The sequence below is a fragment of the Pseudorasbora parva genome, chromosome 18 (genome assembly GCF_024679245.1).
Source record: "Pseudorasbora parva isolate DD20220531a chromosome 18, ASM2467924v1, whole genome shotgun sequence".
NCBI classification, from domain to species: domain Eukaryota; kingdom Metazoa; phylum Chordata; class Actinopteri; order Cypriniformes; family Gobionidae; genus Pseudorasbora; species Pseudorasbora parva.
This window is the reverse complement of record NC_090189.1, coordinates 20,340,187-20,357,572: the sequence shown is the minus strand read 5'-3', so window position 1 is coordinate 20,357,572 and position 17,386 is coordinate 20,340,187. Positions and strand designations below refer to the sequence as shown.

Below are 17,386 nucleotides of genomic sequence, written 5' to 3'. Positions count from 1 at the left end.
AGCCAGCCTACCTGGTGCAGTTCTGAAGTAGCACTCTAAGGAAGCCACATAATAAAACAATATAAAAAAGTCATTTGGACTTTTTCTTGCATTTTTGTGTTACTTTTGATTACTTTTATAATGGATGGATGCACTTTTTTTGGGCTTCAAATTTTTTCAAATAATTCACTGCCATTATAATGCCTGGATTAGCCAGGATATTTTTTAACATTCCGATTGTCTGAAATGGCTTGAGGGTGAAATTATGGAATCATGTTCATTTTTGGGTGAACTATCCCTTTAAGATGTCCTACCATTGGCCCTTGACAAAAATATCTATACTAGTATATCCGTAACATAAACATAATAAAATATACTGAGCAATTTCCATGCAATTTTTTGCATTCAAACACGTGATTTTTAGGTTTTTGCCAGAATCCTCTTAATTGAATTGGGAATGCCACAAATGGGATGTTTTGATGATTTAGGATAAAATATTTCCCTCATGAGATGATCTAACTGCAGAACCGCAGAACCACATTCACAGCAGTCTGAGGACAGCAGTGTCAGACAGGAAGTTAATCACGTATTCCGCTTCAACCACTAACCCTACCCTTAATGACGCAATAAGCTCCACCCCAACAATGGGTTAAGGCTGGCACTTTTGTCCTCAGACTGCTGTGACATATGGCTCTGCGGTTCTGCAGTTGGTTATTATCGCTGCCCTGGCACCTCCTTACATCCACAATCACGTCCAAGGGGACAAAGCATCTGTGTTTCCCCTGTAACGGTGGTCTGATCCACTGGCAAAAAAATATGAAAGGAGGCTGACAAAGCACTGGACCTGCCAGAGGAGAGTTGAGGGACAGCCACCCCTTCCCCAGAATAAGCCCATCCCTCCCTGCCTGTCGTCCTTGTGCGTGGGTCTAAGGTGATCCATCATTCCAGCCCCGTCGTGTTTCTGAAGCACAGCTTGAAGGACAGAGGATGATGCCAAAGGTAAGAATCCCATGGGGGAGAGAAAGGGACTTTGAAAGAGGTTCAGAGGGTTTCCAATCTATCGGCTCTACCTGGCCTCGGCGGAGACAGTTGCTCAGTGAAGCGAACACTTTGAGGCAGATACAAAGGCTCTAATCTGTGGAGATATTGGCGCCGCGTTAAGATAGATGCAGCAGATCCCACTGAAGAGAATCCATAGAAAATATCAGTCCTTTGCACTAGTTAAAGAATTTCGCTTTGGGGGACAACAAAGCTTTTTTTAAACATTAAAAAAAACGATTGCTCGGTGAGATCTGAATACAAAAAAGGGACTAACAATAGTATAGATGTGAAGACATAGGCCTAATGAGTAGTACCACCAATCTTAAACATAAACTCATGTCATACACTACCATTCAAACGTTTGGAGTGGGTAAGACTTCTTAAAAACACAGTAAAAGCACTAATACTGTGAAAAATGATTACCATAAAAAAAGTAAATTTTTATTATTTTAAAATGTTATTTATTATTGCAATGGCAAATCTGAATTGTCAGTATCATTACTCCACCCTTCAGTGTCACACAATCCTTCAGAAATCATTCTAATATGCTGATTTGCTGTGTGTTCTCTGCACTGTCCGGCCATATTAACGTCTTGTTTGAGGAAACCCTGTACCGCTGCACACCCCTCCTTCCTCTCCGACATTCCCAATAGCCCAAACAATCGCGTCCGTCCCTTCGTTATTTACAGATCCCCGCCAGAACTCATTCAGATGTACGGCGAAGCCCACTGAAGCAGGAGGATCGAACCTAACCCAAAAATACTCCCAAGATTCCTCAGAGAGCCAGCCGCCCGAGACTTTCAATCAAAAGGTGAATCCCAACCACTCAAAGGGAGTCCAGAGCCCTACCTCCAGGGAAGAAGAGAGGAAATGGCTCAGCAGAGTGCAAAAAGACATTGTACCACGGATTTACTAAAACATGCCGGCACACTGCAGACTTTTGATGAAGAAAAAATAAGCAGTGAATACACAATATAGATATTCTGTCTAAACAACAACATAGACCAGGGGTTTTCAAACTGGGGTTCGGAACTCTGCAAATGGGTAAAAAGGATACATTTATTTTAGTTAATAAGTTTGCATTGTAAAAATTTGACATTATAGCAAAGTTTGCATTGTACCAAATTTGATATTATGTTTTCTAATCACGAGTTAGATATCGAGGTTAAATAAAAATTATTTTATTCTACTTACAGCAAACATGTTCAGGTTTATACATTTACTCTAAAACAGTGTCATTGTAATAAAAAGTAAATATTTGTCAGATAATATGGTATAGATTTATAATATTAAAATATTCATAAACACATACACTCACCTAAAGGATTATTAGGAAGACCATACTAATACTGTGTTTGACCCCCTTTCGCCTTCAGAACTGCCTTAATTCTACGTGGCATTGATTCAACAAGGTGCTGAAAGCATTCTTTAGAAATGTTGGCCCATATTGATAGGATAGCATCTTGCAGTTGATGGAGATCAGATCTAGGGCACAAAGCTCCCATTCTACCACATCCCAAAGAAGCTCTATTGGGTTGAGATCTGGTGACTGTGGGGGCCATTTTAGTACAGTCAACTCATTGTCATGTTCAAGAAAAGAATTAGAAATGATTCGAGCTTTGTGAATTGGTCATTATCCTGCTGGAAGTAGCCATCAGAGTATATGGTGGTCATAAAAGGATGAACATGGTCAGAAACAATGCTCAGGCAAGCTGTGACATTTAAACGATGCCCAATTGGCACTAAGGGGCCTAAAATGTGCCAAGAAAACATCCCCCACACCATTACACCACCACCACCAGCCTGTACAGTGGTAACACGGTATGATGGATCCATGTTCTCATTCTGTTTACGCCAAATTCTGACTCTATCATTTGAATGTCTCAACAGAAATCGAGAATCATCGGACCAGGCAAAATGTTTCTAGTCTTCAACTGTCCAATTTTAGTGAGCTTGTGCAAATTGTAGCCTCTTTTTCCTATTTGTAGTGTAGATGAGAGGTACCCAAAGGGGTCTTCTGCTGTTGTAGCCCATCTGCCTCAAGGTTGTACGTGTTGTGGCTTCACAAATGCTTTGCTGAATACCTCGGTTGTAACGAGTGGTTATTTCAGTCAAAGTTGCTCTTTTATCAGCTTGAATCAGTCTGCCCATACTCCTCTGACCTCTAGCATCAAGTCAACACCAACAGTCAACACCAACACCAGGATGATTCTTAGTTTCTGTTATTATGCTTGATCTGTAGATAACATTCTATTCTATGTTTCTCATAAAATTACTTTATCTTGCTGGCATTTATTGCTGTAAATCGTGTTACTTTCTACCGGTTGTCTGTTGGATCACAACACTGGACAATATATTCTATTGTTCTTCACACACAGTAACTGAAATGTTAAACTGTTAAAAGAAATGGCTTAATAAAATATTGCATAGATAACGCCGTTAATATCTTCCCTTTGTGTTTTGAACTTCTCAATGCGAACTCCATGTGCAAAGTGACTCCATGTTGCTTCAAGCGGATCATCCTGTGCACGGGATGCGCATAAGTGCTCATTATTACACTCTGTTGCTTCAAGCGCATCATCCTGCGCACGGGATGCACATAAGCGCTTTGTGGCGCTCTGCATTATAATACTTTTGCGCTATGAAAGATTGTCAAAAGCCTTTCTTTTTCTACTCAATATATATTATGTTTCTGCCTCATTAAAGAATAAATTAAAAATTAAAATAAATGTCATTTCTTAGTATATAGGCCCTTTTTCTATAAATATATGTACTTGTTTTTCATGAATGTATTTTGTGTAACATTTTACCAGATTTAGAGCTACACTTAATCACTTTTATGGTTTCCTTTATTTTTTACCCACAAAATGTTTCGATTTTATACAATTATTGTGCACTCGTGATTTTGTAACTTTTGCTTCTGAATTATCCACTAATCTAATTTATATATATATAAAATAATTTTTTTAAATGTATTTATTAGTTTTTCCTTTATAATGAAGTTGTCTGCATTTAGTTGATTGCTTTTAACTCACAAAAGAGTGATTATCAATTCAACGCACTGAGGTTTAGAAATTCTACATAGAATTATTTAACAAAACTGCATTGGTATGGGATTGGTATTGGTTTAGTATCGGTAGAAGGGTAGATACTCTGTATTTTAATATCGGATCGGTTCAGAAAAAATGGTATCTGTGCATCCCTAAATTGCATTAATGAAAAATGTAACAGGTGTTTCTAATAATCCTTTAAATGAGTGTACTTTGACAGTATATGGGCCTTTATACACACGCCTTTATTTTTTAGGAAAACGGTTGCTCACTAGGGGTGTGAATCATCCCTGGTCATGGTTCAATTTGATTAAAATTATCAAATCAACAATTCAATTCCATTCAATATCACAATGTTCAATATTACCACACATGGCTACATTTTTGTCAATGAAAACAAGCAGTCATATATATGAACTACATTTTAATTTTATGTGCTCCAAGAAAATGCACTTCTTTAATGTCTGAAAACAAAAATAAGTAGTGTACTTCAGTTTACAATAACATCAAAACACTTGCACCCGCTCATACTCGCACTCACACGCATGCAGCCTCGCACGCACATGCTGTAAATGTTAAACTAGCGGGTGCATCTTTTATTACTTGCTTTTGTGTTTCATCCCCCTCCGTCACTTTACTCTGGCGCGAATTATCTCAGAGAAATAGGCTATAATCGATTATGGTGTATTACTGCATCGTTGCAGAATCAAACCCATCCGTATCGCAGTGCATCAATTAATTTCAACACCCCTATCCCTCACAAGTAGATACTCATATATTTGAGGCTCCGTTGCATCAAAATATGTGAAAAATCCCTAATATAGACAAAAGGAGACATTCTTATTTTGACACAGCTTCAAATTATTGATGAATCTTTGTCAATACAGATATCATTCAGTCAATAAAGGAGAATTGGAGCTGCAAGTAGGAAGCATGACTCTCCATCAAACAACTTGAGATCACTGGAGATTTTCACCCCCTTTTCACTCGCACTGCAGATGGCTGCAGGAAACAACTATTGATACAGGAATTACAGCGAGACTTATGCAAACATCAGACCCACGCATTAATGAGTAAGTTGGAGGAAAGACAGACAGAAAGTTACCATGTTGAATTCATCTATTCATGAGACAGAAAGAGTGAGGCAGAGGGAGAAACAGCGATATGGGATAGATTCTGTTCACAGAGGGATCCAATCTGGGAGGAACAGTCCCTATAAGCCCCTGGCTATTTTCGTCACCGTTTGGCTTGTGCGGTTTTCTCCCTGTTTTTTTCTTTTCTTTTTGGATAGCCAACCCCCTTGGAAGAGAAAGCCTTCTGAGAGAATGATGGGGACAGAGGGACACTGTGGCTTTAAACACACATATGGACACAGCCCTATCTGTTTGCCACATAATCTTCTCTGTTGACAGACCAAACAAAGCAAAGAGACTCTTGCGGTCTTCATAGGGGCCTGATTGAAAGCTTCATACATTTTAAAACCAGATGGAACGGAACAAAGGCACTAGCTGAAGACATCATTTTGCACGCTGTTTCCATACAGCATAATTCCCTCTAACAATCTGTTCAAAGCATTCATTCTCTGATCTGTGCTAATAAAAAAGAAAGAGAACAATAAAATAAAAGAGCATAAGCTTGAACACAGTATTTTAAAGGTGCATTCTGCCACCAAACAGAACTGCAAATATAATAATGAGTAGCCTATATGCATCACAAAAGGGCAAATCAAAAGGTGCACAGCCGGTTGTCAAGGGAATCTGAAAAATAGTGTCATAAATTCTAACCCTAAACTCATGCCACTTGATGAGCCAGAGTCATGAGCCAAAACCATAAGAGTTTGGTAACGTCAAAACATTATTATAAGATATTGTATACAAGATATTTTTTATGAAACCTGCAAGATTTCTGTCCCTACACTGAAAGTCTAGGGGCCAGATTTATTAAACAGTAGCCTATAAAATCTAGACGCACCCTAGCGGCAACCAGAGCAACAAAGGTGAAACAGAGCTAGTTGACAGATTAAACTTTCGCCCTATCTGGTCGGCAAAACTCAGAACACATCTTCCCTTCTTAAGAATGACTTCAGTGCCGTTCTTTGTTCTTTTCTCAGAGAAAAGCTTAACTCCAAGTCTTCCAGAATCACGGTCAAAGCTGATTCGAAAGACCGCCGTTCGCCAGTTTCTGTGTTTACTAGTAACACGCAAGCACAACCCTGATGTCATTATGTTAAGCCCCACCCACCGACTCTATACACGATGTGATCGGCCTGACCAGAGTTTGGTTTTTACAGCTCAGAAGTGTATTAAGAGTGGCTAGACGACACTCGCGGCAGATTAGATTTGCTGCCGCTAGAGTGCGTCTAGATTTCTAGGCTAGGAATCTCCTACAAATACATGTAAGTATACGTATACATATGCAAATAAGGTCAAACGAAAAAATAACTGTCCACGCCAGCACTAAATTATAACTGTATTTATGTTAATAGCAAGGGTTTATGATGTCACCAACCTGGGAAGAAGCTCGTTGTAGTCCAAACCGGCCTTTTTGTGGGCAATAAACTGCCATAACTATAAAAGACAATATCTCCGTTTGCATTGAACCTTCAGCACTGTAACTTTGCAGATACTGTTTATGCTCAAGCAGCAACATTACACACTAACTAAAGTTCAAAAAGTGAAATCGCATGCAACCACCCCTTTAAAAGATTAAAAAGAAAATATCATAAAGGTGTTGTAAAATGAATTCATAGAAAATAAGCGGTTTGGGCTGCGCAATTAAATTGCATTTAAACGTTTTGGCTTATTGTGATTATGAAATCACAAAGGCTGAGATTAAATTTACTTTTCACTAGTAAACGCTGCTCCATCTGAAAGCACAGCGAGTTTGAGCCGCTTATAACGTGCATTTCAAAAAAGCAACACGTCAAAAAATTGTCCAAACAGGAGAAGCATTTATGAACCTCTCGTCCAACAAAAGATAACATTTTATAACCCGTCTTTCCTCCAAACTCACTTCATAACTCAGTTGAGCATCTCTTCTGTGAGACGATGTGGCTGTTTTCACAGAATAAGGCACACAACATATTACATGTTCTAACTTTTGTAAATATGATGACATACTTTCTTCTAATGTGTTAGACGAATAAAGAGTGATGTAGTGGGAGCACGCACAAAACACTATCAAACACCGTGATAGTAAATATTCACCACAATATATTTACCACACCCGTGGTGTATAACACTGTGAGAGGATGAAATGAAGAAGTGCCCTGACAGGAGGACATTTTCATTTATTTTGTGTTGTTGCTCGGAGACGGGTCTGTGTATTTTTTTCTTGCATTTGTGACAATTTTACTGCGAGACCCGCTCTAGTGGCGCAATTATATTTCAGATATCTGATCCAACAAGAGACTCTCTGGGGCTAATAACTGGAAAAGCAAACATCACAAATGTTTTACTTGCTGACCTCTTCATAAAGGAGTTGCAAGCGCCAATAATACTTGGATCTTTAATACATCCAGCTGCCGTGCTCATATTATAAAGCAGCGTTCACTCATGTGGCGCTGTGAGTAAATAGGTTGAGTGTAGCTCTGTGGAAAGGGGCATATGACCATGTGGTGATGCTATCATGCACACTGATACGACAGTAGGCAACAAACTTGTCTCGACTATGACTGAATTAGACAAAAAGGGGCTTGTATCAGCACTACGCTGCTGAGTTGACATACCCACTGCTGAGAAGCTGAAAACATGCCCAATTGCACGGCTGTCCTAGAGGTCACATAAATCCCTACTATGCAAAATTGCCCCTCACCCTCCCCCAAAAACATGCATTTGTCATTCCCCGCTTAATTTAGCCATTGACTGTGTAAAATAACACTGCAGAACTGAGAGGATGGAGAGAAAGAAATAGGCGGCTGAAGGCAGAAAGATCATTGGGAGGGAATAATCTGTCCTTTACTCATCCTCCCGTGGCAGCGATGGCTCCCCAGCGAGGAATAAAAGCCATCATGTGCAACACACTGCAAACAGAGCTGCAGACAGCCACAGAGGAAGGAAAGGAAAGGATGAGATGCAGAGGATGTGGCACACCACGTCAGATTGCTGGTAGTCTGACTACCTTACAAGCAGAGCTGCCGCTCCTTTGCAGTGATTTACACTGCACTCAAAATGGCGAGTGACGGACCGGGCGATTAATCTGTTTAACTGAAACCGATTGTTCATACACAGTAATAGGACGGGAACTTATCAGGCTGGCTCAAATTACCACCAGGACGCTGTTGTGTTAATCTGCTGAGAAGGTTAAACGGGCTATATAAATTTTAGACAAATTCATCATCGTTCAATGGGCCAACTCTATCATCAGAGACAGGTCTCACAGTGTAGACAACGCAGCCTGTAATGATTCCAGACGAGGAGTATAGAGGTACATTTACAAGACAACGCTGTACTAAAAATATAAAAGTTTTTCCTTTGTGTTTATCCACGTACCGATAACAACGTCAAAACAATCCCTGTTCACATGATCTATACGAAAAAGACCAGAAACTAGAGCTGTGTGATAGCGAAGGAAAATGCGATATGCAATAGCTTGTTAAATAATGCGATATTCGATGATATTGCTATTAGTGTGTAAAATAATAAAAATCATGTGTAAATTATATCTAAACATTTTTTTTTAAGAACTAAGAATGAGACCATTTATGTGTTTCACATTCTTTATGGGAAAAGAAAGCATCGCTACAACTTCTGAAAGTGACCAGCAGTTTTAGCACATATTTAAATACCAAACCTCTTTGCTTGACTTGGTAATTATATAGTTATATCAACCTAAAACGTAACATCAAGAACATCCAGATAAACAAAGACACCTGAACTAGGGGTGGGCGATTATTTTTGTTATTTTGATTTATCTTTGTTATTAAAAATAAGAACTAAAAACAGTAGTCTTTCTTCACATGAAGTAAATATACACTGATAAATAGTAAAGCTAAAAAGGTTAATCAGCCAAGAGAGTGATTTTCTCGTTCTCTTCTTGTTTGACAGACCGGCAGGTTTACTGTATTAGCCGCCTGTCACTTTAAGTCACTGTCACTGACCTAATGCATGGATCCTATTGACAAGCATTTAGTTATTTTCCCCAACTGATATCGTTCACTTTAATCATAACCGACTGGGTTTACATGACTACTCATCAAGACAGCCCTTTTGACATAACTGTGTGTGTATTTGACAGTTTGAGCAAGTAAAAAGACACGAAACAGAACTGAAGGGATCACACGCTTTCAGAGAGTTTCGGTGTGTGTGTCAGACAGCGCGAGACTGCAAGTTGTTATCGCAAGTTATTGTGTTTAATAACTCCTTTAGCAAGTAACATTAGTAACAGTCGTGTGCCCAGTCTATTCTCTGCTATAAGCGTCGACCTAAAGCGTACACTTTTCACAATGTTGAAGTAGCCTATTAAAATCATTCAGATATTTGTGTGCCTTTGCGATATGCATTTTGCGATATTTCGATAATTTCTGTATATTGCACATCGCTACTTTAAACGCTGTATTACGCATGCCAGGCCAGTAGTTGGCGATGTCATTTTGTAAAGAACCACTATACGCCCCTATAGACTGAATACATAATGTGCATAACGTTTTGTAGTTTACACAGAGACGATAATGGTATAAGTTTTAAAAACCTTGCACTTTGGAACCCTTTTTTAAAGTTGTTTTCATGGTCCCAAAATAAAGTTTTTAGTTGAAAGTGGTGATGTGTAAATGTGTGCAGTGGCAAGGAAGTGTTGATAGGACGAACACATTATATATATAGATCAGGCATAACATTATGACCACCTTACTAATATTGTGTTGGTCCCCCTTTTGCTGCCAAACATTCCTGACCCATCGAGGCATGGACTCCATAAACCCCTGATTTGTGAGGTGTGCTGTGGTAAGATGTTAGCAGCAGATCTTTTAAGTACTGTAAGTTGTGAGGCCGGCCTTCCATGGTTTCGGATTTGTTTGTTCAGGACATCCCTCAGATGCTCGATTGAGATCTGGAGAATTTGGAGGCAAAGTCAACACCTCAAACTCGTTGTTGTGCTCCTAAAACCATTCCTGAACCATTTTGCTTTGTGGCAGGGTGCATTATCCTGCTGAAAGAGGCCAAAGCCACCTGGGAATGCTAGCGTTTCTATGAAAGGGTGTCCATGGTCTGCAACAATGCTTAGGTAGGTCACTACCATAGACTCTGTATTAGAAACACTCTCACAGCACAGGTTACTTGTTTTTTGTAATTTGATGCAAAAGTAAATACAAAGTATTAGTGTTTGAAATGTACATGCAACTAGTACAGGATTAACAATATTGATGACAGTCTGTGAAAAGGATCTATACACTGTAAAAAAAAAAAAAAGTTGGTTTTTGTTGGTTTAACTTAAAAAAAGTAAGTAACCTGGTTGCCTTAAAATTTTTGAGTTTATTGAAATTAAAAATTTGAGTTGATACAATGAAGGAAATTTGTTTAATAGAAACTCAAAATATTTTTGTATCTGAACCACATTAAAAAATTGATAAATCATGAAAATAGCACTATTTGGCATGGTTCAATTGCGTCATCACAAATAAAACACACACAATTACCTAATATGCTTACAAAATATTTTAATAATATTTTAATAAAGGTTGTTAAATCAAAAAAAAAAAATCATTGTATTAACTCAATTTTTTTATTTCAATGAACTCAAAATTTTAAGGCAACCAGGTAACTTTTTTGCTAAATATTTTTTTACAGTGTAGGAGTCATCAAAATATTCCTCTAATTTCCCTGGAAGAGAATGTCAATTTTAAATGTGTGTATCTACTTCAATCAGTTGTACACTAGATGGCTGTAAAATTAACAGGAAAGCTGCAATTCTCCTATTTTGATTTCACAGGGTTTATGTTGCTGTCTCTGCAAGAATTTAAAGAAAAACATTTCTTGTGAAGCATATTTTCAATCTTTCCACAAAGCACAACCACCTGGGAAGCACAGATCGTCATATCACTTTATATCACAGTAGATAAGGAACTAGAAAATAAGGAACATTGTATGCTGTGGTTAGACCACTGAAGCACTGAAAATTACGTGAAGGAAATAGCAAGTGAACTGAACTGCATGGAAGAAGGAGGAAGACCTATAAGCCCAGGCTGATCTACACGATTACCCTCTGACCCCATGTCAAAAAATACTGGGCATGACCCAACCCTCTACGGACACACCGAAGATCGAGTCACTATTGGCTAATTTTTTAAGGAATGCACGTGAAAAGAAGCTGCATAAATCTACATAAACAAAATATCCATTTCAAACACTATTAAAGACAAGTAAACAGTCTGTAATAAAATACCACAAATAAACAGAATAGAACAAACGGAAAAGGAATATTAGGATGTTGTCACATTAAGACATAATGCACAGATCCAATATACTGATACTGTTACACATGCATTTTCTATGTCGATTGCTTACGTTCACGTATACCAACTATGATTACTAGGACACTCGCCATGGTGGACATTTTGATGTAATTTTGTGTGAAATTGTCCAGTCAAGTACAAGACATGAAAGAGCTCAGACGTGGCTTTCTGGGCATTCCGTCAGACGCACCCGAATTATATTTTGCATCTTCTTGTGCCTGAATGTTTAAAGTGAAAAAAACAAAACAAAAAAAACACACACATGCAAATTCTAAACTTTCATGACGATGCAGCCATGGCCCGATCGGGACAGTGACAGTTCTGTCAACTCTTGGCTAGTGGCAGCCCTGCATTTAGATCTAGGATGTTAATTGTCTTTACATGGAATTAAAACGCCTTAAAAGCTTTTTCTCTCACATTGAATGTGCTGTGCATGGGTGAGAGAAAATGACAGAAGGCACTCTCAGTCAAGCGACGGTGCATAAAGCAGGCAATGAAATTATATCTGCGCTAACCTAATTTTTTGCATTGAACTCAATCAGAGGCAACTGAAATCGTACAATTTACTAGCAATTGGCTAATTATTATAATTTTTTGTCACCTAGCATGAAATTTGGTCGTATATGCAAGTGATTTACTCGTATTGCTGAGGGATGTGATGGGAAGTGACATCACTTTATGATAACTTTATGATAAGGCCCATTCACACCTAGGACGATAACTATAAAGGTAACACTAAAGATATAGTTCTAAAAATCGTTCTAAATATTAAAGCTGCACTATATAACTTTTCCATCCTCTAGAGGGCGCCTATTCAAAACAAAGGCGTAGCTTGAGGAGCCAAGTTTGAGCTCAGAATCTTGGGACATGTGTTCTTCACCTCCCAGCCGATGGAAAAGAATCGGGATAGGATTTGGGCAGAAATCATGTTCATGGATGTGGTTATTAACCTTACTGTAGTATAAAGCAGAGCAGAACCTATTGTTAAGAGAGCTGAGCAAGGTCGCTGGAGAGATTGTTAATTGTTACGCAACACGGCTCGCGAGCAACAGGAGTTTTATTATGATGGGACAGTCGCCGGCGCCATTTCCGCTTTTCCGGTCATGAGTATGAGGTAACGCAGCTCTGTTTATTATATTAGACACATTTAAGTGTGTTTAAAATGATGTTATGACGTTACCCTATGTGTTCGCTCAGAGGCTGCTGCGACACTTGTTGCAAACTGCAGTAAGAGTAAAGCGTTTCTGCCAAATAAAACCGGAAGCCGAGGGTAACGCAGATATGACGCAATCGACAGGCGACTCCCTTAGACGTCCCAGTTCCTTGGTTAAAATAGCTATTTTCTCAAAATGTACAAATAGTTGAAAAACATTTGTGATTTTGTAAGAACTCAACTGAACAAAATATATAACACTGGTCTAGTGGTTACAATATAGTGCACCTTTAATGACAAGCAGAGATCACACACAGCTATAACAATAATAGCACAGAGAAACAATATCACTGGAATCACTTTCAGAACATATTTTTCCCAGGTGATGAACAATAAGACCACTGACAGCCAATCAGAATCCATCCAGCTGTAACGAACTTGAGCATTTAAAGCGGCAGACAAGAATGCGCTTAGAATGAACAAAATGATATCACCCACATATTTGGATGCTAATATAGTTATCTTCATAGTTATCTTTAAAGTTATCGTTCTTAGTGTGAAACTGTGAATGGGCCTTAAAGCGCAACCACCATTCTGGCCCACAGGCCTGAACATGGGACCACACAGGAGAAATACCAGAAGGGGTTCATAAACTGGCAGATCTAGACTGCCATCTAGATCTGTATTATTGCAAAATCCAAACACAAACACAATTTATGCAATGCCAGCACATATGTCAGCAGAATGCACGCAAATGCATTCAAACACATGAACACACAGCGAGAATACCCGGCTCAGGGCATTGGGGGAAGGGTGCATGCACAAATATACCGTATACTTGCTACATGCACTTAGCCTGTATTTGTGCCAGTTGAGAGCCGGAGGACAGATTTCACAAAGACACACCAGTGCTAACTGGATGGACGGCCTTTAGTGCTTCTGTTCAGTTTGTGTAGCCAGTATGATTCTCCTTAGCCTAAATTGTTTTTACTATTCATATTGGAAGTGGGACCAATTGTAGTATTTCCATCCACAATATCACCTGCTATCATCTCGCCCTATTTCTCCAGCTAATTAAACAGCGTGAATGTAAATAGTCAGTATAAGCAGGTTAAACTCACAGGCATTGGTCACGGCAAAGCTGTTGGCTGTCTCAATGTTGTCCACGTGGGGTACCAGGTTAAAGGGGGCCTCGGATGCATTAGGGCTTGTGTTGTGAAGAAAAATGGCCAACCTAAAGGCAGTGTACTCCTGATCTGTGTTCCTGATGAACAGCCCGCCTGCAGGAAAGAGGGAGAGCCGTAGTGAGAAAGAAAGAAGTGAGGAGGAGAAAAATAACACATTGCACCAAATAAGTCAAATAGGAAACCGGCAATTTGATTAAGAGGAAAAAGAGATATACGTACAAAAATACACATGGTTCAAGGATACAGAAATTCAAGTAACATGCCACATCAGATGAGTCAAGTGCACACTGAGCGTTCACAGGCAAATTATGCACATATATATGACTTCTCTCTGGAGTATTAGAATGTATGTTACGCACTACAAACATGTTTGTAATTTTAACAGGAGAAATAAAAATAGGGTTAGGGTTCCAAATACAACCTTCAACCTTATCAAATACAGTGAGAAAAAAATACATTATATATATATATATATATATATATATATATATATATATATATATATATATATTAACAAATTGTAAAATTTAATTGAGAAACTCGGTCAATGACGTCATTTTACAAGAACCCATTTATGAAAAAAATAATTTAAAAAGTAATCAATGGGAGCAGAACAGAGCACACAAGCTGTTGTGTGGCAAGCACACAAACTGTTATCAAGCACGCGAGAACTTTATATTAATCGATTTCAATGAGCTAATAAACAGGTTGTTGTGGAAGGCTACTTTGGCAGATAGATGTGCTGCAAATCGAGAGTTATCTTCCCCAGTGCATAACTTGCCTTTAGCGGTCATATTCAGATACAACAGCATGCGTGTTTATGTGTTGCTTGTCCTGAGAGCAAGCAAGACGCCGTTAAACTTCAAGCTTCTCGGCGCGTGCACGCGAAAACGTGCGCATGCGCATAAACCAGATGGCGTGCGACTAGACTAATTGAAAAATTACATGTAATACAAGTAATGGTATTTTTTATGAGAACACTAACTTTAATGGGATTATATCATAATATGTAATTAGAACTGAAAAAGTCCCTTTATTACATTTACAGGAAAAGGGCTAGAGCGTTACAAGCAGGTTACAAGGCTCAGAGGAGAGACAAGTAGCCTACAACTAGCCTCAAGTAGCCTACAACTAACCATGTCATGGGGAACCAATTTTTTATTTTTATAAAGCAGAAAGAAACAGAACAGTGAATGAACGTCTATGTCTAATTCTAGTTGGGAAATAATAATTTTGGGACTATTTATAAATAATATTTGCATTACTTTGGTTTTTACTTTTGGTGGTTATGGGCCCTGTCCTGCAAAACATTCTACCTTTCTTTGCAGTCCTTTATAAAAAAAATTAATAAAGGACTGCTAACTTGTTGAGTAAATTATACTGCTTTTAAACTGTGAATAAGCAGTAGTTGTTTTGTACTATGTTGGGTATATTTTAAAGCTTTTTATAATATGCAACATGCCAACATTGGGCAGGATGAGAATACAGAAAATAAAATCAAGCTAATATAGGGACACTCTAAAATGCCAAATATGAAAATGTGTTCCCCTGATGGTGTGTTTTATACATATATGCACTTTTTCTAGGCCTACATGTTTCGGGGTGTAAAGGCCAACTTTGATGTATTTGACTTTCTGTTGACATATATAGTTTCTGGTGGTTATCAGTAGCCTAGGACTATTTAAAATAAAATGTTAAACTATTCAACATTTGTGGGTTTCTCTCACTAGTGGGCAGTGTAAAAAAACGGTCAAATGTAAAACCCAGAGTGGAGCTGGAGATTACAGAATGCTTTGATCAATTCAATATCTATTGCTCCATTCCACTACATTCAGTTCCATTTTGTATTTTAGTCAGTGCATTGCTTGGTGACACACAAAACTTGACACTTTGGTTACTTTTGGAACTATTTTTGTTGGCTATTTTCTTTCCAAGCTTCTTAATATTAATAATGATAGTTGAATGAATAACTTAGTAATGAAACCTATCCAAAAGGTAACAGGGCAACAAAACGCCTCCATTGAATGCTAGAAACGTCACCATATTGAATTTCACAAAATCACAGCTGTTCGTTTTTTTTTTACTGTAAGATTTATGGATTTTACAGTGTGATTCAGGCATTACGGTACATTCCTTAGACAACAGCACACTTTACACAATTTCTGTAAAATAATAGGCAAAAAGAGATCATGTATCTCTGGCACCAGGAGTCTCAGAGCTCATGACATAGGGCTTGATGCAGTATTGGAATAAATTAAGCCACTTTCTATTCACGAGCTAGTGAATTAATATTTAAGTCGCTTTGTGAACATTTATCCGCTCTGTTTTTATTTCACAAAGCATTCATTAAAAAATAAATAAACTTTAATTGCGTTTGTGCCCTTGTTGAGAAGAATTCGTCTTCAGAACAACATCCCGTTAGAGCCACAGAGAGCACTGCAGTGGTGCCATAACCAAAACGTGGCACTCTGATCTGGTTGACAGCTAATAACAAACAATCAAAAAGTATAAAAAACAAACAACAAAAAAATTGTTTGCCTCTAAAATGATCCTTAGCTGTCATACAACAAATCTACTTCCAACCGCATTTTTTGCGCACTGTCATTCGCAGTTGACCCCCGCTGCAGACGGTCTTATTTTTGCCATTCATTTGACACTGTTTATGGCACTTAACGTGAAGCTCGTGCCTTTGGAGAAGCATCGCCGTACTTACCGATTTGAACGCTGCTCGGAAAAGCACCCATAGTGAGTCCCCAAACGCAAGAGAATAGCAGTAAAAGCTGATTACAAGAAATCCTCATTTTGTTAGTTCAAATTTGTGAGAGACATTGAGGATGACGTCAGTTGGGTAAAGGACAGAAAGGAGAAACGCTGTTAGAAATCCATTCTTGCCGGGTTTTTCCCCTGCAGTGGCACGAACCCTGGTGCGACTCCGTCCGGCGGTAGACGGTCCACATGCAAGATTGGGGGGGGAGCGCGACAGCGGTGGGCAGTGTCTGCATACACACATACACACACTCATCACACATGCGCCTTCTCTACACCATCACACACACTCATTCTCGCTGGGGTTCGTGTGTTCTTTTTTCTTTCAGCGCTGCCAAGACACAACATACTTCTCCTCAGCCGAGCGAAAGCTCATTTCGCGACCACCCTTTCGATTGGACTATCCCATTGAAACAAAAGCTAAGTTGGACTAGTTAGAACATCTACTATTGTGGTACAGGTGAATGAACGTGCTGTTTTTGCTGTCAGGTTTCCAGTCCAGAATACTTTATGCAGTACTGTGAAATGCACAAATAAGTGTCGCATCTAACAACTACAATATTAAGAGGAGAAAAACACCACCAGTTTACTGTGGTAAGAAAGTATAATTTCACATTGATTTGCCATCATCTTAATGGACGCTGTTAAATGTAAGAACCGGAAGAGGTTCTTTTTCATTTTGAGACCCCAACATCCACACAAGCTTTTCATTTACATGAACAACATCGCGGCTGACCATAAAGGAGGGTTGTGACACTTTCCA

The 17,386-nt window shown here is 38.7% G+C and overlaps 1 protein-coding gene across 6 annotated transcripts in view; it reads right to left on the bottom strand.

Annotated features, from left to right (window-relative positions):
- gria4b (glutamate receptor, ionotropic, AMPA 4b) overlaps positions 1-16,958 on the bottom strand; it is a 104,471-nt gene extending 87,513 nt beyond the window's left edge. The window contains exons 1-2 of one of the 6 annotated variants that reach the window (XM_067424292.1): positions 16,571-16,958; positions 13,792-13,950 (exon numbers count right to left, since the gene is read on the bottom strand). In XM_067424292.1, the coding sequence (XP_067280393.1) occupies positions 13,792-13,950; positions 16,571-16,658 (247 nt within the window). In that variant the 5' untranslated portion in view covers positions 16,659-16,958. Of the gene's footprint in view, positions 1-13,791; positions 13,951-14,638; positions 14,735-16,570 lie in introns of those variants that run through there. The other 5 variants (XM_067424294.1, XM_067424290.1, XM_067424291.1 and 2 more) reach the window with 5 other exon arrangements.
- Between the last annotated feature and the right edge of the window lie 428 nt (positions 16,959-17,386).